This window comes from Pipra filicauda, unplaced genomic scaffold (assembly GCF_003945595.2).
Source record: "Pipra filicauda isolate LSUMZ 115617 unplaced genomic scaffold, ASM394559v2 scaffold124_size2119055_pilon, whole genome shotgun sequence".
In the NCBI taxonomy this organism is placed as follows: domain Eukaryota; kingdom Metazoa; phylum Chordata; class Aves; order Passeriformes; family Pipridae; genus Pipra; species Pipra filicauda.
The window spans coordinates 527,226-553,751 of NW_024103707.1; the positions used below are offsets into that span (position 1 = coordinate 527,226).

General features: G+C 42.2%; 1 protein-coding gene across 4 annotated transcripts in view; it reads right to left on the reverse strand.

The window, feature by feature from the left end:
* Positions 1-20,370: 20,370 nt before the first annotated feature.
* ATP7B (ATPase copper transporting beta) overlaps positions 20,371-26,526 on the reverse strand; it is a 45,966-nt gene continuing 39,810 nt past the window's right edge. For all 4 annotated transcript variants that reach the window (XM_039389150.1, XM_027723156.2, XM_039389158.1 and 1 more), the window contains 4 exons: positions 25,561-25,764; positions 25,333-25,450; positions 24,481-24,583; positions 20,371-22,562 (listed from right to left, as the gene is read on the reverse strand). In XM_039389150.1, coding sequence (XP_039245084.1) covers positions 22,298-22,562; positions 24,481-24,583; positions 25,333-25,450; positions 25,561-25,764 — 690 coding nt within the window. In that variant the 3' untranslated portion in view covers positions 20,371-22,297. The remainder of the gene's footprint in view (positions 22,563-24,480; positions 24,584-25,332; positions 25,451-25,560; positions 25,765-26,526) is intronic.

A 26,526-nucleotide genomic window follows, 5' to 3' on the forward strand; every position in this document is an offset into this window, starting at 1 on the left:
CATAGAAAACCATATACCAATATGGTTTTAGATTGCTGGTAGCTCCCCCAAAAATACTCCATCCTACCTGGTAGCTTCAGAGTGGCCTTTGATTAGGTGGCAATGATGGAGAAAGACCATATGCTTTCCGGATCTGGGTATTCGAAGTGAGAAGTTAGATGCCACCTGCTCTGTGTCCTGCAGCTCTGGACTGAGGATGAATTTCAGTCATGAAGGAAATCTCTGCTAACTCTCTGGAGTTGTAAAGTAATGAAGGGAACAAATAAAATAATTTTTATAACAAAAAGCACAGTTACATTTATCACCTCTGCAATATGCATGTGGAGGCTGTCAAAATGTGACACTCAGAGTGAAAAAAATACACCTCCCTTAGAAGTTCAAGTCTGCTGATCTGGCACAGGTTGGCTATAGGGACCAGGAAAGAATTGTACATGTCTAAAGACCTGAAGATATTTGAAGCATGAACTCACCTAGAGTGGAAGGACCTACAGAAGCTTCCAAGCCTACCTGTGCCTCAAAAGCAGCCATACCTGTAGGGCTCTGTGCAACCACTTCTCTAAGCTGTTTTTCTTGTTTAATTCCCAGCACTAGTGTTGCACAACCATCACTTTCTCTCTAGGACTTTACTTGCATTGATTTTTTTCATGATGTCTGAGGTGAATCTCCCTAATTGCAGTTTTGACTTCTTATCTGTAGTCCTATCCAGTGTCTGAAGCCCAGTATTGTCTTCTCTATCCAAGTCTCCCTAGATTAACCCACCCCATCTGCTGTCCTCCTTCACTGACCAGGTGCTTTGGGTAACTGCAAGGCTTCTGTCCTCCCTTCTTCACCACCTCCCCTCTCCAAAAGACTGAAAAAACAAGGTAATTTGCAGCATCCAGACACCAAACCTGAAGATGTCAAAAGTCCAGGTCACAATGCATGTTTTGCAGAAGGGATTCAGCCAGGAGTGATACAGCTGAGCCCTTCAGATACCAAACATCAGTGCTGAGCTGCACTGCTGCTGGTGGGTCCTTCTACAGAGCGATGCCACTGCATCGAGTCTTGTCCTGCACCTCAGCATGTCTCAGCCCCTGTGAAAGCAAACCTGGGACTTACTCAGCAGCACAGAGTCAGGCAGAACAGCCACTGATGAAACTTCAGGCCATAACCAATCTTCCTGTTGTCGCTGAAATAAAGGGCTATTAAAGACAAAAGTGGAACAATTAGGGTAATTTCAAAGAAACCCAGAGATAAAAGCCAAATACAGGGAAACGTGGTGAATCCAAACAACCAATATATGTTGCCAATGTAATTAATTTAAGGTCAATGAGCTGTGCGCACTCAGGAAAGGTTTGAAGCCTTAGCAGGTCTGCACAGACTGATCTGACAATGAGATACAGAAATTTGACGGACTAACGGGGTTGCATGCCCAGAGATCACCTGCTTTCTGGTGCATGTGATGCAGTTCTTGCTTTCCTTCACTGGAAAAAAATATGGAAATACTATAGAAAATATCACAGAAAATATATGTCGCGGCAGGAAGGTCCCACTTTATCCACACTGAAAGGCAGCCCTGCCTCAGTCACAAGCCGGTGAAGATGCTGATTAATCTGATATACATATTTCGAGGTGATATTCAGGAGCCTTTTCTTTTAAAGTTTATGCTCAAGCAATTCACAGCAGATTATTTTCTGTTCAAGGCCACAAAAAAGGTGGAAGTTATGGACTGCAGCTTTGTGCCTCTAAAACCACAGAACCCAAAGTCTTACAGAGGGATGACAACTCCCACACAAAGCAATAAAGAGATTGAGTCAGTAGTGCTAAATTAGCTTAAATATTTGAATGAGAGAAGGAAATAGCTCCTGAGCTCACCTGCACAATTTTGAAAAGAAGCATTGTCATCAGAAAACATTTCTGACACAGCTGTGGAGCTAAATTGTGGGAGAAGCAGAACATGAAAAATGGCAAAGTGTTATTTAACTCTACTGACACGTCCAGATGCATCATAAACCAGAACTGTAAGAGTGACAGCTCTAATTTTCAACTCTGTGTGACAGTTATTGCATAGGAAAAATGTAGAAAAACTGGGAGGCAAGACTGTGAATAATGGGAAATTGGAGGTATGGATACCATCCAGGCACATATATAAATTCTACTGCTGTTCTGCCAAGAAGTCTGGCTGAATTGTTGAAAAGTCAGTGCAGAGGGTTTCCACAGAAATTGAAGGAAGAGATAAAGTACTGTGACTGAAAATACCAGATGGGAAAAAATAACTACACTTGCATCCTTCAGAAATTAACTTCTAATGTGGGTTAAAGAGATGAAACACAAAGAAACTGTATTTTTAAAACAACTGTATAATGCTGAAAATCTCTCTGTTTCTCCCTTTCTCTCTGTTTCTCCCCTCTTTTCTTCTTTTTAAAATATTTTATTTATTGAGTGAACTAAGAGCACGACCTACAGAGAGAGAGGGAATTCCAGATTCTTGACATTTGGGGATTTTTGGGAAGTTTTTGGTCTTGATCCAGCAATTCACTCAATCTATGTGGTCTCTCAGACCGTCTGAAATGTTCCAAAGTCCCATATAAATCCATATTCACAATTAAGACTGGGATTCTGCTATTGCTGGTTCACAGGTGGGGTGATGAATTTGAGCACAAGCACACATCCTTGATGATGTGGGCTTTTATCAAAATAAAAGACAATACAGATTTGTACCCAGGATCTTCAAAAACCACTGTGGCAGCCCTGGAGTTGTAAAGATAAGCACAGATTGTGGCTTGGATCTTCAGGTTTGCAATACATGAAACAGAACCACCGAACAAACAACAGTTTCCCTGGGCTGCAAGTTGTCCCCTTCTTATTTGTGATTTTCGTGTGTGTGCTGGTATGTGTGTGTGTACATACAGACACATACTAAGGAGGAAAAAGTGGCCAGGAACCAGTCAGTGTGTGCAGTACAGACAAAACACTGTGCTCCTGCCCTGTCACCTCCCTGCACTGCCTCTGTTATCAGAAGTGTTGTGTGAATGACTAAGAGCAGGAGCTGTGCAGCTGCAGACTTAACAAATGTCAGCGTTAAGGCTGTGGAAACAGGTGACCTCAGTGAAGGACCATGATGACACACCTTTCATGCCATCATCACCTTCATGAGCAAGAACTGCTCAAGAACAGTAAAAAAAAAATTAATTAAGGATGGTATTTCTTCAGTCCAAATGGAAGCACGACTGTTCATCCTCCACATTTTTAATGTGAGTTATAGCATCATGATTTTGTTATCCCACAGCGCAGCTTTCTGAGTGTTTTGGCATGGGAGCTTTTCAAGCAGAATTACTGTTATTCTTCTTCTTCTTCACATGAATGCTACATTTCCAGAGCTCTGCTACGCTAGCATGAGAACACCTAAATGGAAATTGCATTGAAAAGCTGTTATTTGGCTGCTCACACTGCCAGTAGATTTCCAATTCATGTATGGATTTTCTTTCCTGTTCTTCAAGATTTGTGGCTTGACTGCTGTACCGCAGGAGGGAGGAAAGAAGCATGAACCAAAGTAAAGTCTCACTGGGAGCACATTGTGAACATGCTCTCTCTCTCTGCTGATGTATGAAGAAAAAAAAAAGCAGCTCTCCCTGCATACTCCATTGTGATTTCAAGCTGCAGCCCAAACACATCAAGTTCCACTTGAGAAAGCTACACATCCCACGATTGCTTCATAGCTGTCATATGGACACTTAATGTACATATAAAGTAACATACCCTGGCTTTACATCATATCAAGATACACAATATTTTCTTCTTTTCAGAGGCACTGAGATTTGCATCTGTGGAATTAACAGCTATGTTTAATCTAAAAAGCCAGCCCAAGCAGCAGCCTGATGGAAAGTCGTTAATACTGTGAAATCAGGAGATGAAATTCTGTGACCTGATCTTTTGCACTGATGAGCTGCAGAGCAGAGATGCATTTGAGGGCTGATAAGAGGTGGAACTGATTAACAGGGCAGATACCACCTGAAGCATCCATCCTTTCCAAGGACGGGAAGAGGGAATTTGTGTCAACTGATATTCTTTTTAATGAAGGCATAAATAACAAAGCCTGCAATGATCCCTCCACAGGGAACCATCAGCCCTGCATCAGCCTGCTGAAAAGCAGCAGCAGCATGAAGCACGGTACTTTGCACTTGTAAGGCTCCTGCCATACATATCTCTGTGATAGATAAAAATGTGATGCTTTTTGCTTTTAACCCATCCTATTACTAGACATTTATCAATTGTGAACTTACAGTATATTGCAGATGAGCATGTTCCACCTCCTTAGTCTCCTGTTTAGACCATTAGTTTTGGTATATCCTTATTTTGCATTTAAACAGGTCAGTTTCTACCACTGATTAAAAATATAGCCTTTTCATGAGACTGAATCAATTTTTCAACATCTAGAATTTTCTTTTGCCAGTCCAAGGATGAGAGCTGATGGCAGTCTGCACTGGAGTTATGGTCCATGGCTTTCCCTGAGGAGTCTTCTCAAGATCCCTGATTTTCTGAGCATGGCTTTCTTGACTCTCAGTGAGTAAAGACACTTTTCTCCCGCAGCCTCAGCTCTGGAGAGGACCATAAGGTTCATGTGCATCCTTGGCTTTGTGGGTTGGGGCTGGCAAGGAGCAGCTTGTGGTGCTCTGTCTCAGGTCCCCACACCTAACTAGCACTACATAACATGCAAGGAATTTAGCACCCTCCTTTTGAGTTGTCTTCAGTATGATCTAAATTGTCATTTCAAGATCTCAGCCCCTACATTGAATATGCCCCCAACTACGTGCTGGCTGGAAATGTCCTGCCTTTGTCCATACTGAGTACTGTCCACTCAGGATCACACGTTTCTATGCAACCATTGCCTTCCAATCCCATGATTAACTAAGCCTTATCAGCCCTGTGTGAAGCCCAGCATTGGGTGCAATACATGTCATCATGCAGAGGAAGTCAGCACCTCCAGCAGGCACAGGTCCACAGCCCTGGTGCACTTAACAGGGATGGTGGAGGACCCCATCCATGGGCAGCATCATGCTGCAAATGGCACAGGTCTTGCGTGGGCAGACACAAGCGGAGTCAGCCTTATCCAGAAGTCAGGGCATGGCCATGACTCTGTATGAACAGATGGGATGGACTAACCCCAGATTTTAATGCCAGAAATGGATTCACCTGCTATTTTTATCATCTAACTCAAGAATCATATGGAACAGCACTTATAGACTACTCCAAAGAGAAGCTACCTTGTAGAAGGGCAAACAGATTTGGCTGCAGGACTGCAAACAAAGGGGTACCTGCAGCACCTGCATATTACCACAGGCTGCTCTCTTTGTATTGCCTCTCTAAAAAACATGTGATTCAGTTCCCATCACAAGAACTTTCTACTAGTGAACATCTGACATCTTCCAGTTTTACCCCACAACTCTTCTGTGTGGTCAGGACACATACTGTGTCAGTGTAACCGACTGGAAATGCAGGCACAGGGTCTGTGCTACCAGTGTGCATGGCCTGGGTGCATCCCAATGCCATACTGGGAGACTGTGCCCTTGCCCAGTGCCCTGATTTACGTGGGAAGGAAACAGAAGCAGACATGAGAGATACAGATGAGTCTGGATGTCAGAGGTAGAACTGCAGTCACACTATAAACCTTAGGGCTGGAATAAGATTCAGAGCTTTAAATGTTGATATTCAGAAACCAAATATGATTAATGTCACTGTGCATGAAAGTCCAGGGGCCTGGGCTCAGGTAGCCTGTCTGACAGCAGAAAGATGGCTCTCAGAGGGCTGATCCTGGGGCTTTTTCAGGCATTTCACAGATCACAGCTGCCTTCTCTGTTCCTTGCCTGCAGCCACGGTAGATGTCACAGAAACAGCAGCAAGAACAAGACAGTACTGTATAAAACTCATAAGTGCAGCACACTGATTTCCAGGCTCATGTTTGACCAAGCAATAAGATAACCCCCGACTTCAGACACTTCCAAAGCATTTAATTGTACACTTAACACCTCTGCAGCTTGTTCACAAGTTACATGCTCGAAGTCTTACTGTCATCCATGGGACAAATGTCTCCCATGACAACTGTAATAAGAGGAATTCTATTTTTAACCCAACTACAGATAGCACACCACAGATATTACAGAAAACCTGTGGGTTAGATTTCCTAATGAATAGCTCAGGCACCAGAGAACAGTGCTCACAGCGGTAGGTTATGCCACCCTCACCCCTCTGAGACCCACCTTGGCAGGGGGAGCCACCAGCCTCACCCTCCCACACCCCCTGCTACACTTTGTCTCTTGTTTCTGCACCATCTCTATCCCTTGCTGGAGCAGCGAGCCCTGCTCAACCCTAGCCCTTCCTCCTCCACACAGGATTTCCTGATGCATGACAGCCTACCTGGAGGCAAGCGGCAGATTATGATATAACCCATAGCTAGATGCTTTGAGGAAAGAGAAAATAAACCAAAATAAAGCATGCAGAAGTGCTGGCTGGAAAGAGAGGACATGGCCAGAAAATCCAAGTGAGTGGCAGCTATGGCCAGGACAACCCTCCTCATGATGTGCCAATTTCCCACTGAACAGCAAATAACTGTGACGAATACATGTAATGTTTCATTGCTAAAATTATTTGTATTTGGAGCAGAGATGCTGGACTCTTCAATTTAATGCTGGCATATGAAATTATCAGTTTGCAGCCTCAAGCACAGAGACAATAACTGGTGTTGCACACATTGTCAGTGCTGCATATTTTTAGACTCCTGTAGGCGTTTACAATCGTTTCAAAGTGCCTTGATGATTTTTTTTTCACATGTTTTTTCAGCAGGAATGAAGATGGTTTCCTGAGCTGGGATATAATGACCAGTGCGAAAAAAATGACTAAGTGTTTTCACTTCAGGGCAAATTTTGGGGCAACAAGAGCAATTCTGAGGCTGCACAGACATTCCTTCTGTTTCCTATGTGAAGGACTTTGTGATGCTAGCCAGAAATATTTTTCATTACTCTTCCCATTTCACCATGCTCTCAAGCAGGGACATGCTGCTCAGGGGTTGCAGGACAATTTCTCTCGCAGGCAGGGGCTCGTCTTCTCCCTTGCACTCCCTAAAGACATGCTGTCCTTGGGACCATGCCAATGCACCAATTTGCATTAATTTCATTGTGAAAGAAAACCTGTGAAAATTGTATTTTAGAGGGATAGCAGGCTCACAATTCCTATGAGATCAGCGCTGAGTCCTTTAAGAAATAACAGTTTTTCCACAAGACTCTGGCAAGGCTGATCTGAGCCCTGCAAGGACCTGGGTCCAAACTGCTGCAGGAGAGCTGGAGGGCAGCAGCTGGGTCCTTGCAACTCACCCATTGCAAGGATGCTCACATCCAACAGCTTCCTTGGGGCTGGAGATATGACTCTAAAATGATATTCCGATTACAGTTCAGATCTGATCAAATTAAGGTTTGTTGGGAGAGCAAGGCAGCGAGAGCAAGGGGTGACTCCATTATACATGAAGTGTTTGTCAATGCAGAGAAGCCTTTCAGCACCTTCCACCAAAAATCTTCATCTCCAGATTAAACAGTAACTGCATCAATCTAATTGTTACGTATTGATGACTTTTAATATCTATAAATATATGTATGTCTGTGCACTGACGTGTACAAATGTATATGTGCCAACAGGTGTCTCTGAGTGTATAATCACAACCACAATCAGATTCAGACCTGCCTGAGGCCACATACACTTTAAAAAGTGCTTTTTCCTAAAAGATTTACAAAGGTCTCTAACAGGTGGATGAAATTTCTAACACCTCTTCTGGCAGTGTTTGGATGCTTCTCATGGTCTAAATTTGGACTTCTTTGACAGGGAGAGAGATAAAGAGAGGAGCAAAACCAAACATTTTTCTAATAAAGTCAACCGATTCTTAAAACAGTCATGCATGCCTGGGTGTGCATGCAAATTGCAGGACTCCACTGCCCTCGACAAATTGTCCACATTTACTGTTGGCTAGTGCACAGGGAGACATGGACTTTAGGGAAGTGGTGTTGGAAGACAGTACAGGAAGATTTCAGCTCTCTAAGATGGTCTGTACAGAGTAGCTGGTACCACCAAGTTGGAAACATGGATGTGCACTGGGTTACAAGCACTGCACACTGCATTATAACTAGATGGGTCCAAAAGGCGCAGTGAGATCATTAAACTTAAACCTTCACTCCCCAGCCTGTTGGTTCATCTCATCCTTGGCTGTCCTGGGAGAGATGGCTGCCAGCAGTATGGTTCTGCTCACTTCTGCCAAGGAGACATTACTGACATGAGGGAAATGTGCCCTGTGAGGTTTGGAAAGAGCTTAAAATGTTCTCTTGAAAATAGCACATTGTCCCTGTTGGATAGGTTCCAGGATACATTTCTGGTTTTCCATTTGAGAGTTGTAATGATAATTCAGATGCATTTATAGTCAGTTTTCTGTGATTTAGCAATGAGGAATGGGAATGTAAAAGGCAGAGTCATGTAATTGTGCTTCAGAAACAATGAGTATGTGTGAGCTTAATGTCAAGGTGTTCCTCACATTTTCAGATGTCTATCCCTTTTTTTGGAGGATATCACTGGAAGATAAGAGTAAAGGCAGTGGGCAGTGAATTCCAGGGGCAGCTGGAACAGGGAGAGGGGCTGAGGTGCAAGGTGGGGCCAAGAAGAGGTGGGAAAGCCCCAGCCAGGGAACTGGGGAGTCATGGGTGGACAGAGCAGGAGTGCTCAGACCAATCAGCCAGGAAGCAGAAAATGTGGGACAGGTCCTGTACAGCTCAGCCTGAAAAAGAGGGGAGTGGAGACAGAAATGAAAAAGGTCTGTAAAGTCCTGAGAGGCACAGATGAAGCTACTAGTCTCCACTACTACAAAATTCAGGAGACATTGAAAGAAGCTAGCTGGGTTTGCATGAACAATATTCCCTGTTTTAAGCATTCAGCATTTCCTGGTTTCCAGAAATTTCCTTTCCAAGTCTTCAGAGGTTTGAAGTATGTGACCTTGAGTATCATGTACCAGAGGCAACTTTAACCAAGGTCTGCTGCAGGGTTTTGTGCTGAGTACCAGTCAACCAGCCATTTCCAAGGGACTAGAAGTATTTTAGCACCTGCAAATCCATCAGAGAGGTCCTGAATGATTTTTGAGTCACTGTACTGTGAAAATCCTCTCTTGCCAAAGGATAATTTATGTAATGGCAAGGGACATCAACACACAACCAGCTCCACTGTATGTCCAAAAAACAAAAGCCAGTGCAAAGCAGGTGAAGAAGGGACCATCCACGCAACATGATGCTGCTGCAGTGCACTGCCATGTCCTGCTCTCAGGAGCTCTTTCTAGCCTTGTTGCATTACTCCCAGGGCTGGCATGAAGCATGGCTGCACAAAGACAGTGAACACAAAAATATAAGAAACTCTTGGCAGTAGCCTGATGGTGTCTGCCCCAGGCCCTTCCTGGCAGCTTGGGTATATAGCAATCTCAGTTTCTCACAGCTACACTGCTAGACAGGCTTTTATTAGAGCCTTGTAGGAGCTTAGGTAAACCCATTTATTATTTTTATTATTGCCTCAGCAAAAGCATTCCCACTTTCAGCAAAGTTTTATGAGTTCATGTGGAAGAAACAGACCATGACACCAGTAAATTCTCATTATTTGGGTTATTATATGTCCTAAACAACTTCTTTGATGTCAGTATTTCTTGTGTTAGATGCTATCAGTTAGATGCTCCTCATTCATCAATTAATGCCCATAATGAAAATGTACCTGGCCAGTTTATCTCAATGAGCATCTCTGCTGTGGTTGTCATCATGGCATCTAAATGTCCAGCACTGCAATTGCAATCAGTGGTAGAGATCATCCATGGTCTGGTTTTCCTCTCATTCTCCAGAGACAGTCAGAAGAAAACAGCAGTGACAGACAAAATAACACTCTTGTTGCTTTTAAACATCAGTCACATCCTCCAAAGAGCTGGAGGAAAGAACCTCTCTTATTAGACAGTAAATAATTGCTGATGCCATGTCTAAAGAAATATGTTGGACTTTATACATGTTTTACTACATTAGACAAGCACCATCCTTTCTTTTCTCTCTTTTGTTTTTTTTTTTAAGCCAGTTTGACAAAATATGTGGATCCTGACTGTTCCTATCAGTTAAACTCTTCAGGACATGAGAAGCATGTCCTGCCAGTTGTGCCCAGCAGTCTTTCTATGTTAAGGAAGAGCTGCAGAGGTGGGATCCCTTCCCTACCCCAAAACAATCACAAGGAGCCAGGCTGGAAGCTGTTTATGTACCCTAACTAATACTGGTAGCTTCTGCGGTTGTTAAAGAGCTCATAGATGTTTTGCCTGAAGTTGGAGAAGAAGCCAAATATTTACAAGTACTTATTGTGAGGGAAGGTCCAGATGGCAAAATAATAGATCAGCAGTAAAGCCACACCACTAGTCCACTTGCAACACAGCTGTCCCATAACACAATTAAAAATATAGTAGAATTGGGATCTGATTGTGTTTTATAGGTTTTCTCAAATACCTGAGAATAGTAACTATGGTCACAGGTAAAGAAAGATTCTAGAAGAGTTTATAGATGGTCTTAAACCACTATTTTCCCCCCATTATTATTTGTATTCTTAAAAAGGATTTCAAGAATACCTAGTGTTTTCAATGCAGGCACCATCTGCCCTGAAGGCCTCCAGCAGGCATCCTCCAGGTCTGGCCATGCCATCCCAGAATTGTGCCAGAGGGAAAAAACAGGGGAGCAGATCATTCAGAAAGGGAATAGCAGTGCAATCCCTTTCTACAGTGAAGTATGCGGTCACCTGTGAAAGCCATTTCTTGGGTTTGCTGGTGAGTGTTAGAGAAAACCTGCAGCACTCATCATGGCAGTGTCACTTCTTGCTCCTCCATATTGTGGTGAGCACCAGCACAAGAGAGACAGGGACACACTGGAGAGGCCTGAACAAAGGGCCTTGAAAAAGACGAAGGTACTGGAGCATCTCTCCTATAAGGAAATGCTTGGGGAGCTGGGACTGTTCAGCCTGAAGTAGAGAAGGCTTAGGGTGGATCTCACTGAAGTGTATAAATGCCTGAAGGTGGAGTGCAAAGAGGACGGAGCCAGGCTCCTTCCATTGGTGCCCAGTGACAAGACCAGAGGCAACAGGCACAAACTGAAAGACAGGAGGTTGCCTCTGAACATCAGGAAACTGCCACTGTGGGGATCACCAAGCAATGGCATAGGTTGACAGTATTCAAAAACTGTGTGGACATGGTCCTGAGCAATTGGGTCTAGGTAGCCCTGCCTGAGCGTGGGAGGTTGGCCAGATGACATCTGGAGATCCCTCTTAACTTCAGCCATTCTGTGATTCTGTGAACCTAACTGCTCCCACCAGTGTGTGTTCTTAACACATTACTCTTTCACATCAAAACATTCTTAAAAATGGAGATGGAGAAAAGGTGACCTCTTTTCAATCCTCAGCTTCTGGAGGCAGGGACAAGCAGCACATTCCTGTATGGTGACACAAGTGGCTCTGGGAAATTCGTGTTCCCAACACAGTGTCACATGATCCTTGGCACAGCATCAGCAATGGTGGGAACAGCACATCTGCTATGGAGAGAAAAACAGGATGTCCACATGGGCTTTTGTGGCTGAAATGCATTCCCTAGCTTTCTGAGGCCATGGGAAATGCTAATTCCTGAATGTTCTTGTAGTCAAACCCGTCTTTCTGAGTAGGAAAGCCATCTCCCAGCTCCCTGGTAATTGCTTTTGTGGTAAATACAGTGGGGCTGAATAACACCAGAAAGGATAGGTTTTCTGCAATTAATTATTTTCAAAAGGAGCTGGGATTCAGCCAAACACTAATGAAGTCAGAGGGAAACAGGAGCTGGACCATCCCTGAAGCAATGAAAACGCTTTACCAGCAGTTTAAAAGCTGAATCATTTTCCTCACAAAACCAGACAGATATGTCTTTCTGTAGCCCTTTGCAGTCACTTTTCATACTTGTTTACCATTCCTTCTGTGAACAGTATCACTTAAATCCTGCATTAGTATTTTAAAAGAGAAACTAATATAAGATGCAAGAGTGCCATACAGAGGGAAAGCCTGAACCAGAACTTGAGAATATTAATAAAGTGAATGACAAATAGTTTTTTTAGTCTGAAATAACTTGTTTAGTGTGGAAAATAAGATGGGGAGAAAGGTAACATAAAGAAAGCCCTGGAAGAGGGACTGACTAATATTTTCTAAGCCCAGGTAGAAAAGAAGATGCAGGTACACAGGGGCATGCAGGGCTGTAAGTTGTGCTGTCATGACTGATCTTAGGATAAACAAATGAGAGAGTCTAATGGGTTTGACACTACACCCACCTGCAAGAGCAGCAATGAGCCAAGGCTGTGAGAACTGCTTGATCACATGGAGCTACTGGGTAATGGAAGGCAGGGTGAGTAGTAGACAGAATCCCCATGCTGCCACACTGCTAGTGACCAGGATGATTGGCAGTCTGTATATTTAACATGAGACCATGTGGACTGTTGGCTCTTTTTTCCCCCAAGATTTTTAATCCCATTTTGGATTAACAACCAAAATGTGTGGCTCATCTAGCACATGAGTATCTACTATCTGGCAGGCCAGGTTCTTGAGCTTTTGATGTATAGAAATACACTCGCCTCATCTTTATAATCCAAATGACTATATGCACCTTCTGTTAGGCATTAATAACACTGTCCCTTAAATCTTTCCATTCGTATACTGACAAACAACACAGAGGACTTGCCAGTGTCTCCTTTATATTTCAAGAAAGCTCAGCCATTCTCCTCTTTTCCAAATCATCCAGCCTCTATTAGAAACATCTTTTATTTTTAAATCAGTTGTGTGGAATTGCAGGGTGTTAAGAGTCCAGCAGAGGGTAAGACGGACAAGCTTGCTGGAATCAAACAGATCTAAAGTTTTAAAACCAGAAAAGGGGAAAAAAAAATCATGCTTACAATCTGTACAAAGTTATTGAGAAATAACTACTTGCCTTCATGCCACTTGACAGTGGGCTGCTATTAGCCCGAATGATTGTCATGATTTAACCTGGCATGTTAATCGGAAAAGAAAAAGAAGGACTAATGTTTTCCTAGAATATCGGAGGATAAAATAGCAGATGATGCAGGTGAGGCGGCCCTCTGGGGAAATGTGCTAGAACCTTCTAGGTATTGCTCTGATACTGCCCTGGGTACAAGTGATGGTGTCATGAGCTGGAATTGTTTAGAGTATCGTGGCTTGCTCTGTGCCCCAGCATCTCTCTGAATAACTCAGCAGATCAAAGAAAATGTATCATCTGCTGTGGTTTGCCATTTCTTTCTCTGGCTTGTTTGGTTCTTGTGTGTTAAAAGCACTTTTTTGCTGAAGCCAGTGCATGTGTTGCAAAAGTGCTGTGGCCACTCACAGCACCAAATGTGTATATGTACAGCACAGTAAAATAAATGGAAGTGTGTTAATACTGGTATAGGTGCAGTCATCCTCATTACACCCACTGCCATTTCTAAGCATGTATCTTAATTGATGAAGAAGTAAGTGGAAGGAGAGCATGCAGAGGAAGTGCTGTCATCAGCACAGATGGGTAAATGCGACGCACAAATACACACGCCCTTGGCAGAACTCTAAATCTGCTCATTTCATTACTCTTCAGGTCTCTTATTACAGGGGTTTCCAACATATTTATTTTCTGACTTACTCATACAGGATGTTGAAAATGATGAAAGAACTGATGAGAATAGGGAGGGTGAAAAAGATGTTGGGAAAACAGTCATATGTGTCTGAATCAGAGACCAATAACCTGTCTGCTGGCAAGTTATGTTTTTGCTCATTTGTTATGGCAAAGCTAGAAGTTAGTTCTTCTAAATTCAATTTTTATTTTTTTTTTTGTTTTTGTGGGATTTTTAAAAACAAGCCAAGTGACTGGGAGAACAAAGCAAGATGGTGATGAAGAGAGCTGAAATGCAGAACATCCTTGTCCCTGCTGAGTTCAGACACTGCTCAAGTCACTTCACCTGTGCCTTAGCTCAGCTTTGTGTAAGATGCAATCAACACTTTCCCTATGGCAGTGGCTTGACATTTTATTGCTGTAAAACTTTATCTCAGGGCTTACATTTAATAAACATACAGGGAGTTATTTAACAACATTATTAACAGCAATGACAGAGGTGTGCTTTTCCATAGAATTCAACACTTTTTGAAAGAGGAAAATAGCAAGGCTGCTTTGGGTTCAGCCTTGTTTCCCCCTCGTCCCCTGTCCTCTCTGGCCCAAGATCCTAGGACCAAAATCTCTGAGCAAAGCTGCTTTTCTTATTACTTTAAAAACATCTTGAGAGCAAGCCTATTTTTCTGCTGACTTATATTTGTCCAAGATGCTTATTATTTAAGCAAGAAGACTTTTTCCTATAGCTTAGTGTGTTCAGAAGGAAGAAGAACTCTGTCAAATTCCAATTTCCTCCGTTTTATTTAAGCTTGAGGAGTTATTGCTGTAACCATTAATGACTGGTTAATGGCTTTCTTGGGGAAAGGAGTCTTGATATGACACCTCTTTTAATGCAGAGGTGCTGTGTGAAACCTACCTTGGACTTGCAGGTTTTGGGGTGCTCCTGGCTCCAGCTGTAGGCTGTGGTGGGTGCTGGTCAGACCTTGACACTGCTCTGAATGGCTGAGGGTTTTTACCCTCTGGTATCCTCCAGCAAAGTGCCCTAGTGGCCTCAAAATCCTGGCGTTCCCTTCTTACAAAACCAATCCTCATGTTCTAGTTTCTCTCCACCCTGCACTTGGGTCACAACAGCCCCATGCAACGCTACAGGCTGAGGGAAGAGTGGCTGGAAAGTGGCCCAAGAGTGAAAGGACCTGGGGATGCTGGTCAACATTTGGATGAACGTGAGCCAGTAGTGTGTCCAGGTGGTCAAGAAGGGCAATGACATCCTGGCCTGTATCAGCAATAGTGTGGCCAGCAGGACCAGGGAAGTGAGAGCCCCTCTGTACTCAGCACTGGCGAGGCCATACCTCGAATCCTGTGTTCAGTTCTGGGCCCTCACTAAAAGAAAGACATTGAGGCACTGGAGTGTGTCCAGAGAAGAACTTAAACCTCACACTCGCCGCTGACTTTCTCAGCCCACTTGTTCCAGCTGTGGGTACCTGCACTAGCAGAGGCAGGCAACTGCAGGCATCTTCCACCAAAATCACCCTTCCAGAAGCTTGTGAGCTACTGGTATAAACCTTATCACTGCAACATGGCCTTGGCCAGAATAGCGTTGGCCAGGTCACCTTTACAGTCAAAATTTGCCTCCCCCATGGACATGAAGCAAGCAGCATGCTACCCAAAAGCCTTGCCTACCTCTTGTTCATCTCTAAGATGATGATATACTTAACAAGCTCCATGGTCTGTAAAGAGAGCAATCAAACAAAAGCTTCTCTGATTAAGTTAGTTGTGGCACAAATATATTGGCAGGTGTATGCAGTTTTTAAATCCTCCTGCCACTGTGAGAAGATAAAATTCCCAACACAAATGGCAACTCTGCAGCAAGATTCTAACATAATTATAGTAATTATATTGTCTCTGCACTCCCTTATAAATCAGTGACAGTATATATTTAATGAGCTCTTTCCTGTTCAGCAGGTTGCTCCCAACCACTCAGATTTGCAACTGCAATGCAGAGTTATCTTAAAATAACATTAACCCTTGGAAGTGAGGTCCCTTTTTGCAGGAATGCAGGCAAGTCTCTTGGAGCAGGGCCTGACACTACACAACCTTTCCTGCACCACTGGAACACATAAGCAGGCTTTGGAGCAAGCCCCCTGTGCAGATCTGATTTGCCTTGAATAAAATTTTGCCGGTTCTGCCTGTGTGAGCTGGATGTGGTGGATGTGAGCATTGTCAGAATGCATATAACCTGCATGCAGGTTACAAGCAGCTGAGCCCAAAATGGTTTATGTTTCACAGTCTGATGCTGTGTCCTGTAGGAAAGTCAAGGGATTTTCTTGTCTTTTCACAGCAATCAGATGTAGTCCATCGGCTGTGTCCATGCAGAGGCACTGCTGGAGGCACAGCAGGACACGTGAGGTGGTGCCAGTGCTCTCTTTACACAAGAGCATGCAGCTGCCCCAGGCTGCTTGGCCAATCCCATGCATCCCAGTCAATAGGGAGGTAACACAGGTTGCTCTGGGGACACGCTGCATGTGGGTCATCTAAAATCCAGCACTTGTCTGCAAAGAAGCCTTTTACATTTTCACTCCAGGCAGAAAGACAGTTAATCACGTCTCTCACTGCGTGCACATGATGAAGTAACCCCCTGCCTGGCAGGAAAGCTCACATGAACCTGTACACTAAAACACCTTCACTGCAAACCTGGATGAGACCCTTACCTGTGTCCTTTGCTTCATCCCCATAAACCGGCCCACTGAGACACAGGGAATTTGACAATTCTGAAAACTGAAAATGGGTGCACCCAAAATGACCACAACCAGTGGTGCTCAGTGCCCCCTGTGCAATGAATCTGCCCCCCAGCCTTTCCCAGCAGCAGGCTTGGCACCAGCTCCTGTTCGCATCCTGCTGGGACCTCCAAGAGGCCTGATGAAATCCACAGGCTCAAGCAGTGATGCTTTTTACAAAAACAGTGCACTGTGTCAATCTTAATAAGAGGTGGCAGCAGAAGAAAAACAGTTTGGCAAACTTCTTTCAAATCCAGTCTATTTATTCATTTTAAATACAGTTCTATGGATTTGGGGTAGCTCCCTAATTGTTTAGAAGCCTCAAATATTCAGATTTATGCCTAATTTATTTTCTGATATCAATCATGAAATACATGCAGCTTTCTTCAGTGCAGCTTTTCTTCTTGAATCTCAGCTTGTCAAAGGAAAAAGAAAGTAATTTCAGCAGATACCATCTGTGCAGCTCTGGATTTACTTAAGCATCAAATAATACAAAGTACCAATTCAGAGTTCAAGCCAAACACATGCTAGCCTAAAATCTGTTTCCTGGGCTCTATAAAGTTAAGTCAGCCCAAAATTTTAAACATGACTTAAACTGCCCCCTTCACATTTTTTCCCATTGCTGCTAACCAGCAGTGAATATATTTGATCTTCAGATGCTTTACAGATTAAGGGGTTTCTCTGGCTTGGGCTGGACCTGCAGTTTTGGGTCAGCACATCACCCTGACCCAAAACTCACCCTGATGCCAGGATGTCCCTGAACTGCAGCACTGCTCAGCGCTGACCAGCACAAACCTCCTAGGGGACATACCTCCATCTCAGGAGGCTGATTGCCCAAGTGGGGAAACACACCTCCTACCACATATCCCTTCCCCTGCAGCAACAGGAGAAACTTCAGAAACCATCCTTTTAAGCTTGAAGATAAACCAATCATGAAAATCAGATCATTGCATGGAGAGCCTGTGGATGGGCTGTCCTTGCCTGCAAAGCCTGAGTGCTTTTAACTCGAGACAAGGAGAGGAATTAATGTCTCCTCCTGTGCTTATGTGTGTTTGAGACCCACATGTGAGCAGGATGTTTTGTGCTTCACTACTTCTTTTGTTGTGACGCTCAAACAATTTCCCACTGAAAACCAACACGCTTGTTGTTGGTGTCTTAGTAGAGGAAATTAAATCTGACATTTCAGTGTTATTTGATTTCACATCCCTGTACACCATTGTATAATTTCACCACCTACTCATTTTTTTTCTTCACGCACAAATGCATTTAGAGAAAATACAATCCTTGAACGAATACTTAGTCAGAGAAAGGTTGTAATCAGCTGAGACAGAAATCAGACAGTTTATTTGCTTGAAAAACAAGGAAAGGAGGCGGAAATTAAATGGAATCCTTTCTTTCCTGTGAACTTAGGGCACCAAAAAATTGTATCAGAAAACTACAACATGAGAAGAAAAATAGTTGAAAACCTTTGCAGGCAACAGTGCTCCTGAGCTATTGCATTAAAAATAACATGAAGGTCGAAGAGCTGATTCATTAGATGTCTTCTGTGTTCATCGGAAAAAAAAAAAGCTACAGAAAAAGACTCACAAACTTTTCCGAGAGCAAAACAACTAGATGTCCCACGTAAATCATTAGATATATCAACATTTAGAGGTCAGATAGGCAGCAACTGAGTCATGCTGGGAGAACATGCAGAATGTAGACACCTAAGATCAAAACTGGGATTTGAAAAGTTCCTCCACACTGTCTAATCCATGTAAATACTCAGTCCTGGGAAAGAGGAGAAGTGTGGCACACTGGAAAGCAGCTGGCGCACCGAGCTTTTGAATTGCCTCAAGAGCCTGCCTTCTCAGGCACCTTCCTCCAGCTCTTTTACTGGATCTGGCTCACAGGGCAGAGGAACAGCAGTCACAGACCAGCGCCTTGCTCTGCCAGAGGGCTGCAGGCAGACAATCCCCGTGGAGACAAGGAAAGTTCATAATTATGTTATACAAAAATGCAGGTGCTGAGCTCCATCTCATACACCCCTCCAGTGAGTCAGCTCAAATTTAACAAATGCACATGATCACAAGTGTCAGGACTACCACCTATATTTTTTTTTTTTTACTATGTATAACTATTCTAACTTCCTCATAGGTATTTATACCTTGGCAGTGTTGGTTGACAAGAAGTTCAACATGACCCAACAACGTGCACTTGCAGCCCAGAAAACCAACCATATCCTGGGCTGCATCAAAAACAGCGTGGCCAATAGGTCGAGGGAAGTGATTCTGCCCCTCTACTCCACCCTTATGAGACCCTACCTGGAGTACTGCATCCACATCTGGGGCTCCCAATACAGGAAGGATGTAGGTAGACCTGTTGGAACAAGTGCAGAGGAAGACCACAAAAATGATCAGAGGGCTGAAACACCTCTCCTATGTAGACAGGCTGAGAGCCTGGAAAAGAGAAGGCTCCAGGGAGATCTTATAGCACCTTCCAGTACCTAAAGGGAGCTGGACAGGGAATTTGGACAAGGGTATGTAGAGATAGGACAAGGAGCAATGGCTTTAAACTGAAAGAGGGTAGATTTGGGTTAGATATTATGAAGAAATTCCTTATTTGTGAAGGTGGTGAGACAATGGCAGAGGTTGCCCAGAGAAGCTATAGATGTCCCATCCCCGGAAGTGTTCAAGGCCAGGTTGGTGGGGTTCTGAGCAACCCACTCTAGTGGAAGGTCTCCCTGTCCATGGCAGGAGGGTTGCACTAGATTAACTATAAGGATCCTTTCAACCCAAACCACTCTGATTCTAAGATTTATGCAAGTTTCACAGCAGTTTACAGTCTAAGACATTATACAAATATAATTAGCAAACCTTAACATATTTTCCAATTCATTTAAAGTTATTAAATAAGTCAAAGGTAACCTTTTTTCCAGTTCTTGGCACTTCTTGAGAGCAGGATAGTGTGATCAATCCTCTACTCTAATAATTTTCCAGTTCATAAAACATTCACAGAAATAAGAGAAAGCCCAGCTGGGGACAAGGTTAGGAGCTTGTCCAGGGCAGCTGCCTGACCCAAGGCAGGATTCACCTGTGGCTAACGCATTGTCATCAGATATGTGTCTGATTGCCATGCACACCCAAAGAATCCCCCTCTGCAACCTCTTCCAGTCCTCCACAATCTTTCCTGTTACACAATTCCTCCCTAATGACTAATCTAAATCTTTTTTGATTCAATAAGCCTATTATTTCTTGTTCTAGCCACCACCAACATAAAAGACACCAAAAAGGTGAAAGAAAGAAATCATTCTCTTCATTTTTGAGACTTGTATTTCCTTTGAGTATTCTGTAGGCAACCCTACTCAAACTCTTTCAATCTTCTTATAATTCTCATTCTCATATACTTATGTTCTCACGGTTTCTAGATTTTTCTTAAATATCACTGCTTTTCTCTGACCTGTATCCATTTTTCCTAACAAGCATGACATATAAAACTAGACCTGATATTTCAGCTGATGCCTCTCAAAAACACAACAGAATGAGGTACTTCATGTCATATGGATGATACAGTCTTTATAAACATCTCAATACTTCTGTTAATTTTGCAGAATCACTATGTTGTTAGAATAGATCACAAAGCGCATGCCAGACAACCACCTGACTTTTTTCTGCTGGGCTAACCTTTAATTCCTTTCTTTCTTGTTTGCAAAATTTGCCAGTTCTGTCCAATTTCCCAGGATGATTTTGAATCCTATTTCTACCCTTCAATATGCTTTTTTCCCTCCTATATGTCCTGCCCGAAACAGATCACAAAACAGTTGCAAAACCTTGTGCATATGTATTCTGCAATCCAACAATCACTGCTTATGCTCTTTTTTTATTCTGTACCCCTGAAAAAAAAGAAAAAGGAAAAGAAAAAGGAAAAGGAAAAAAGACAACAAAGAAAAAAGAAAAACAAAGACACAAAGTTATTTATTTGTTTGTTTGTTAAAAAAAACCATCATATTTTTACCATAAGGACTGGTAAGAAAGCACAGAACAGTGAAACGGCGGATCCTCTTTCCCACAGGGAAATGTATAGGCACCTACGGCATGTTTGAAAAGTGTGTGTGCTGTGAAAGTAATCTCTATTTATAGAGAGTTTTAAAACTGATTTATATATATATATAAGACAGTTCTGTCAATGTTTGCTAAGGACAGTTCAAATACAATACTGAGAGGAAGAGAGAATAGGAAGACCTGGCCAATGTTTTAAGCACAATTCTTTTCCTCTCTTACTTGTTTTTCATTTTTACATTAGAAGAAGCAGGATTTGAACCCGTGTTGGAAACAGCTTTATATTTAAGTCAATGAAAGTAAGTGGTTATTTTAGCAATAGTTTAGCATAGCATTTCCTCTTCTTTCAGTTTTTATTTTAGATTATAAAACTGTGGTCTGCTTACATTGGAGTCCCACAGTTGGACAACACAGCACTCCAGGACTGGATCCAGTGCACCAAAGCCATTGATTCCTACTGTCTTGACTCTCAAAAGTGTTAAGGGATAAATTTGACATTTATGGGGATAGAGTTACTGCAAGCTTTGGAAAAGATGTTAAGGCAAAAAAAAAGTGTTGTTCAGCACCTTGATTTCTCAATAAAATAGAGCAAAGAAGGAAACTAAAACCAATTCAAAACATGAATACAAATTTACATTTGCTATTACAAATCTTCTTAGTTCAAGTCCTCCTGTCATTTATTTAGATGTGACAGCAAACAGAAGCCTCACATTTTAAGGCCATTTTTCCACATTTGTCATTTAAACTTTGGACTCCATTTTAAGCAACCAGCAAGCTGGGGTTAACTTATGCAATAAACTCGCTCTGTTCTGCTATGCTGGAGTCCCACCAGTGATAGTTCTGCTCTCAGTCATAACATGGTAAATACCAATTTTGTTCACACTGACATAAATTCTTCAATCTGTCAGAGGAAAGAGACAGATAACTGCCCAACTGTCAGGAGCTTCCTAGGGTCCTGCAAGTATCTTGGATAACTTGGACTAGGAATTTTTCTGCCTTTGTGGACTTCAATAGGAATGGAAAAGTTCCTGGTGATTTAAAGGAATTTGTCCCAAACAGGAATATCTGTATACATAATAGTAATTATAGAAGATATCTTGTGCAAGGAAAGGAGAAAAAAGGGTTCATATTGAGCAAAACAGAAAATCTAGGAGAGCAGTGCAAATCACAGAACAAGTTTAGCAATGGAAATGTGCATCAAAATGATGCAAAACCTGAAAACAAGTGAAAATCTTTGAAAAAGACCCTTCAGAGAGTTATAGCCAGTGAAATAACAAAGCATTTTTGGTCCAAGGAGACATACATGAATCCTAAATACAAAGTGTTCTCACGGTGACATGACTAGTTAGGATTCTGTGTAAAAATTCAACTTCAGACCACAGAGATTCTTATGCCATTGCTAATTTCACTTAGAAACACATTAATATTTGGCAGCTCTGAAAATACTTTTGCTTCACGTGCTCTTGAAAGAATAAAGTTAGAAAGAGTGAAAAGTATGAAATTTGGTGCCTAGCAAAGAGTCACAGAGAAAGAAACTCTTTTAGACTCTGAAAATTACAATTTTACATTATTTTACTAACTGCTGTATGCAAAGAAGCCAGTTCATAGAGCCACAGATTATTTCCATAACTAGAAATAACTGGTGACCTGAAAAAAATCCATCATCTGTACAACCCAACATTGAGCTGGGTTGCAAGTGTCTTATGAGCTGAAGGAGTAACTTCATTTACAACCTTGAAGCTCTTGATGAAACAAGTCAATCCCTCCCAACACTGGTGAAGAGAAACATTTCTCTGTACTAAGAATGCACTGCTTCAGATGTACTGTTCCTCATCTCCTCCATTCATGAGCAATGACCACTTTCCCCCTTCCTCCTCAACAAAACCATTACGTCTCGGCAGCTTGTCTGAAGCCAAGGAAGAGAAAGACACTTGGCTAATCTGATCCCAAGGAGCCGGTCTGGAAGAATCCCTTCTTCTATCATCCATTCCAATATGAACACTGATTTGAGAAGGAGTGAGTGGCTTCATGTGGCCTTGAGCTCGAGCTTCATAACTTTCTGTGTCTGGCTTCTTGTAACTAAGAAGAGAAAGAGAAAAGATGTTTAATACCAAGAGGTCAACGTGTAGAAGCATCTTCTGCATTGGAACAAATCTGAAACTTCTGATAACCTAACTGTATTGAAAGTATCTCTATAGAAAAAATAAATTTATAGATTAATTACATATGTTTAAATTAACAGCTTCCTATCTAATAGCTCACAAATAATTAATTTAAGATGTGTGGTGTCAAGAATGTAACAGTCTCAAAAATCAGCTACAGAATAATAATTTTTATTACTACTTAATTTCTGAGCCTGCCAATTCTCTCAAGCCAAGACAGGCACAGAAGGATAGGGGGGATGATGGAGAAATGGCAGAACACCTCTTGAGATGCCTTTGATCTCAAGTTTTCAGTCATTCAAGGCCACATACCATTGGTTGAGCACTCTTTTGCTGCATTTAGGGACATGGGTAGTGGTGGCCTTGGTGCTGTCAGGTTAATGGTTGGACGCAACGATCTTAAAGGTCTTTTCAAACCCAAATGATTCTATGGTTCTATGCACTTCAGACACAATGTTAATGGCTAAGAGTACTTGTCACACAGCATAAAATATTTCAGTAGTAAAAGAGAAGGCCACTCAAAGTGAGGTTCCTCAAGAAAAATTATGAGTTTGCTGAACTATGAGAAGGTTCATAGTAGACAATTACAGATGAATGGACTTGACTGACTCAAAAATCACTTTCTGATTCAATTTATGCTATGTCAAAGCAATTGCACATATGCATGGTCTTCTTCAGGTATATATGTACTATTGTGTTCTTTGGAATCTGAAGTTCTGTTCAGCTGATCTGAAGCTTCAAGAAAGATTGTTGTCCTAGAGAATATACTGTAATACACCTTCCATAAGTCTGAAGCCAAACATTTTTTTTGAGGGGGTTCTCAATATCTACCCACAATGGTATGTGATACTTAATGCAATGTGCACAAGATCAAAAGAAACTGGGAATAAAGGAATCCCTTTATGGAAATTTCTCATCCTTTGGATAACTATGCACAGAATGATTCTAGGATGAAAATCCTATAGTGGTAGGGCTGGTTCTGCAAACAGACACAAGTATGTATTTAGTTTTTATTCTAGATTGTGGTCTCATCAAGCATTTGCAGAATCAGAAACATAGTGCAGTAACTGATTTCCTATGTTATTTTATACTATACTGTACTGTACTATATTGTAATATACAAAAGACCCCAGCCACATAAAAATATGTGAAGGTTTGGATTAATTTCAAACACCATAAAAAGTCTTATTTTTGAAAGATGTTTGTTCTCTATGCTGTTAAGAACAGGTCCAATGTAACTACCAGAAAGGGCACCCAAAAATGCAGCATTAATAAAATTAATAGAATTTGAAAAATCTTGTTATAGTTCGGAAAAATTAGAGAAAGATATCTGTAGCAAGGTGCAAAAGAATAAATACACTGCTTCTCTGTTTCTCTCTGGCTAATTTAAATAGACAAAAATAAAAACAAAACAGGTACAAATATTTTTTAAAAAAATCGACTGCTACATCATGGAGAATTATCTTTTGAATGACTTGTTCACCTGATATCCACAGCAAAACCTGCTGATCATTACCTTACTTGGTATTGAACTAGATTTGCAACACATGGGCTCAGGTGGTTATCAGCTGCTAGTTAAAGAATGCTCAGCACTGTCTTAGTCCAAGTGAGTTCATAATAGCAACATCTGTCTCTTTTGGAGCCAAGGATAAGACAGAACAACCCCAAGCTAAAGGACCGTCAGGCTGAAGTGCTGACAGCAGCTGCCACACCACCTGCTACAACATCAACATGACCAAGTCCATCTAGGTATAGAAAGCCCAAAGTGTGTCTCACTTGCATCCCATCATCAGTGTTGTCATGGTGCCCCAACTGATAAGTGTAAGACAACTTGCCATTTCAGCTGCAGGGAAGACAGCAGGACAGACATAGAAGAAGCTGCCATTGCAGCTGATCCCATCCAAGGCTCAAGCACAAGGCCAACAGGCATGAACACACCTAGAAAAAAAGATATGGACATGAGCCAGAGCCACCTGTCCCAACACAAGCATTTCCATTCCTTCATACTATGGAACAGATCAGCAGTTCTACAGCATGACTTGCTGAGACCTCCATAAACACAACTAGATCAGTATATATATTTACTCACTTATTTCTAAACATGACCCTTCCGTTGCAAGGGATGACCTTTGCACAAATACAGCTACAAGACTGTAGCCACAAGGTAATAATATTTGTCCCTTCCAGCTATTCTGCACAGATGAAACACAGCAAAGGCAACAGAAAGACTAGACAATCGTACAGGCAAAGGAAGAAGTTACTCATAAACAAAATGACGAATGCTTGAAGTAAATTTTAAGTAGGAATCTGGAGCATGTGGTATAGAGGATGCAAGTAGTAGAACGTGTGATTCAGGGTGAATAAAAGAGGGAGCACCCAGAAATGGGGTGGTGTATCTGATTAGAGCTGAGTTTGATTATATAGAAAATAATCCCCAAGTACTGCTATGTGAAGTAAGGGCATGGTTTTAATTTCATAGAACTACATATTCCTAAGAGTTTAAAATTTGGCGAACAAATATTTTTGTTCATATAAAAAAAAAAGTATTTATTTTGTCATCCTTCTACCAAGTTTTAAATAATCTAGGAACCTCTCTTTGGTTCCTTGAGCAGGGAATCCTACAAGATGCACTACAGAGTTCAAGTATACTGCTGCCTTCAACAAGATGAGCTCTAGCAGCCACATACCTGCTGCTATGGGTATTCCAAGCAGATTATAAATTAAGGCAAGAATTAGATTTATTCGTATTCTTCGAACTGTTCTCTTCGATAAATGAATACTGGCAACTACATCCAGCAAGTCATTCTGCAAGACAGAAGAGCATTGAGTGTTTTCCACATGCAGTCTTCAGAATACCAAACCAAAAAGAAGAGCATCAGGGATAAAAGAGGACAGGTTAAAAATGTAGTGCTCACTCGGATAAGAACAACATCTGCTGCTTCAATGGCAACATCGGTGCCTGTTCCAATTGCAATTCCAACGTCAGCCCTGGCTAGTGCAGGGGAATCATTGACTCCATCACCAACCATTGCAACCTTCCTCCTCCCATTTTGGAGTTCCTGAACCTTGGCAACCTTGTGAGAAGGAAGAACCTCGGCAAACACTTTTTTGATCCCAACCTATGTACAAAGAAAGACACTCAGATGGTGATATGCTTCATGCTGAAAGGAGAGCCATTTGCTGTTCTGGTGAAGGGGAAACACAGGAATATCAACCCAACTGATTCCAGTGAAGGCAACACTTGCAAGCTACACAGAAAGCTGAAGAGCACCATGCCTTTGGCATAAGAAAAGGCCTGATGAGAGCCCCCGCCATCTTTACTGCAGAGATGCTGGCAAATGATGCTCTGCCCTAAGCATCATGCCCTGCAGGGCTTCTGAAGCTCCACTATCCTAGCAATAAGGGTTTAATGGTTAAAAGAGGCAGTTTTCAGCTAACCATGCTGCGTGATGCACCAATAAAAGTTTCAGTAAAATCACAGAATCATAGATTAGGTTGGAAAAGACCTCTAAGATCATAGAGTCCAACTGTTAACCCAGCACTGCCAAGTCCATAAGCACAACATCCACATCTCTTTTAAATACCTCCATGGATGGTGACTCCACCACTGCCCCACGCAGATATTTTCTCTTGTCCTGTTGTTTGTTACTTGGCAGAAGAGACCAACCCCACCTGGTTTACAACCTTCTTTCAGGTAGTTGTAGAGAGTGATAAGGTCCCCACTGAGCCTCCGTTTCTCCAGACTAAACAACTCCAGTTCCTCAGCCATTCCTCATTTTGCATTTAGAGTTTGAGATCAGGGGAATCTCCTATAAACCCAACATCCTTTAAACTGCTATGCTTCTTAACAATAATTCATATTGTTACTACTATGTTACCCT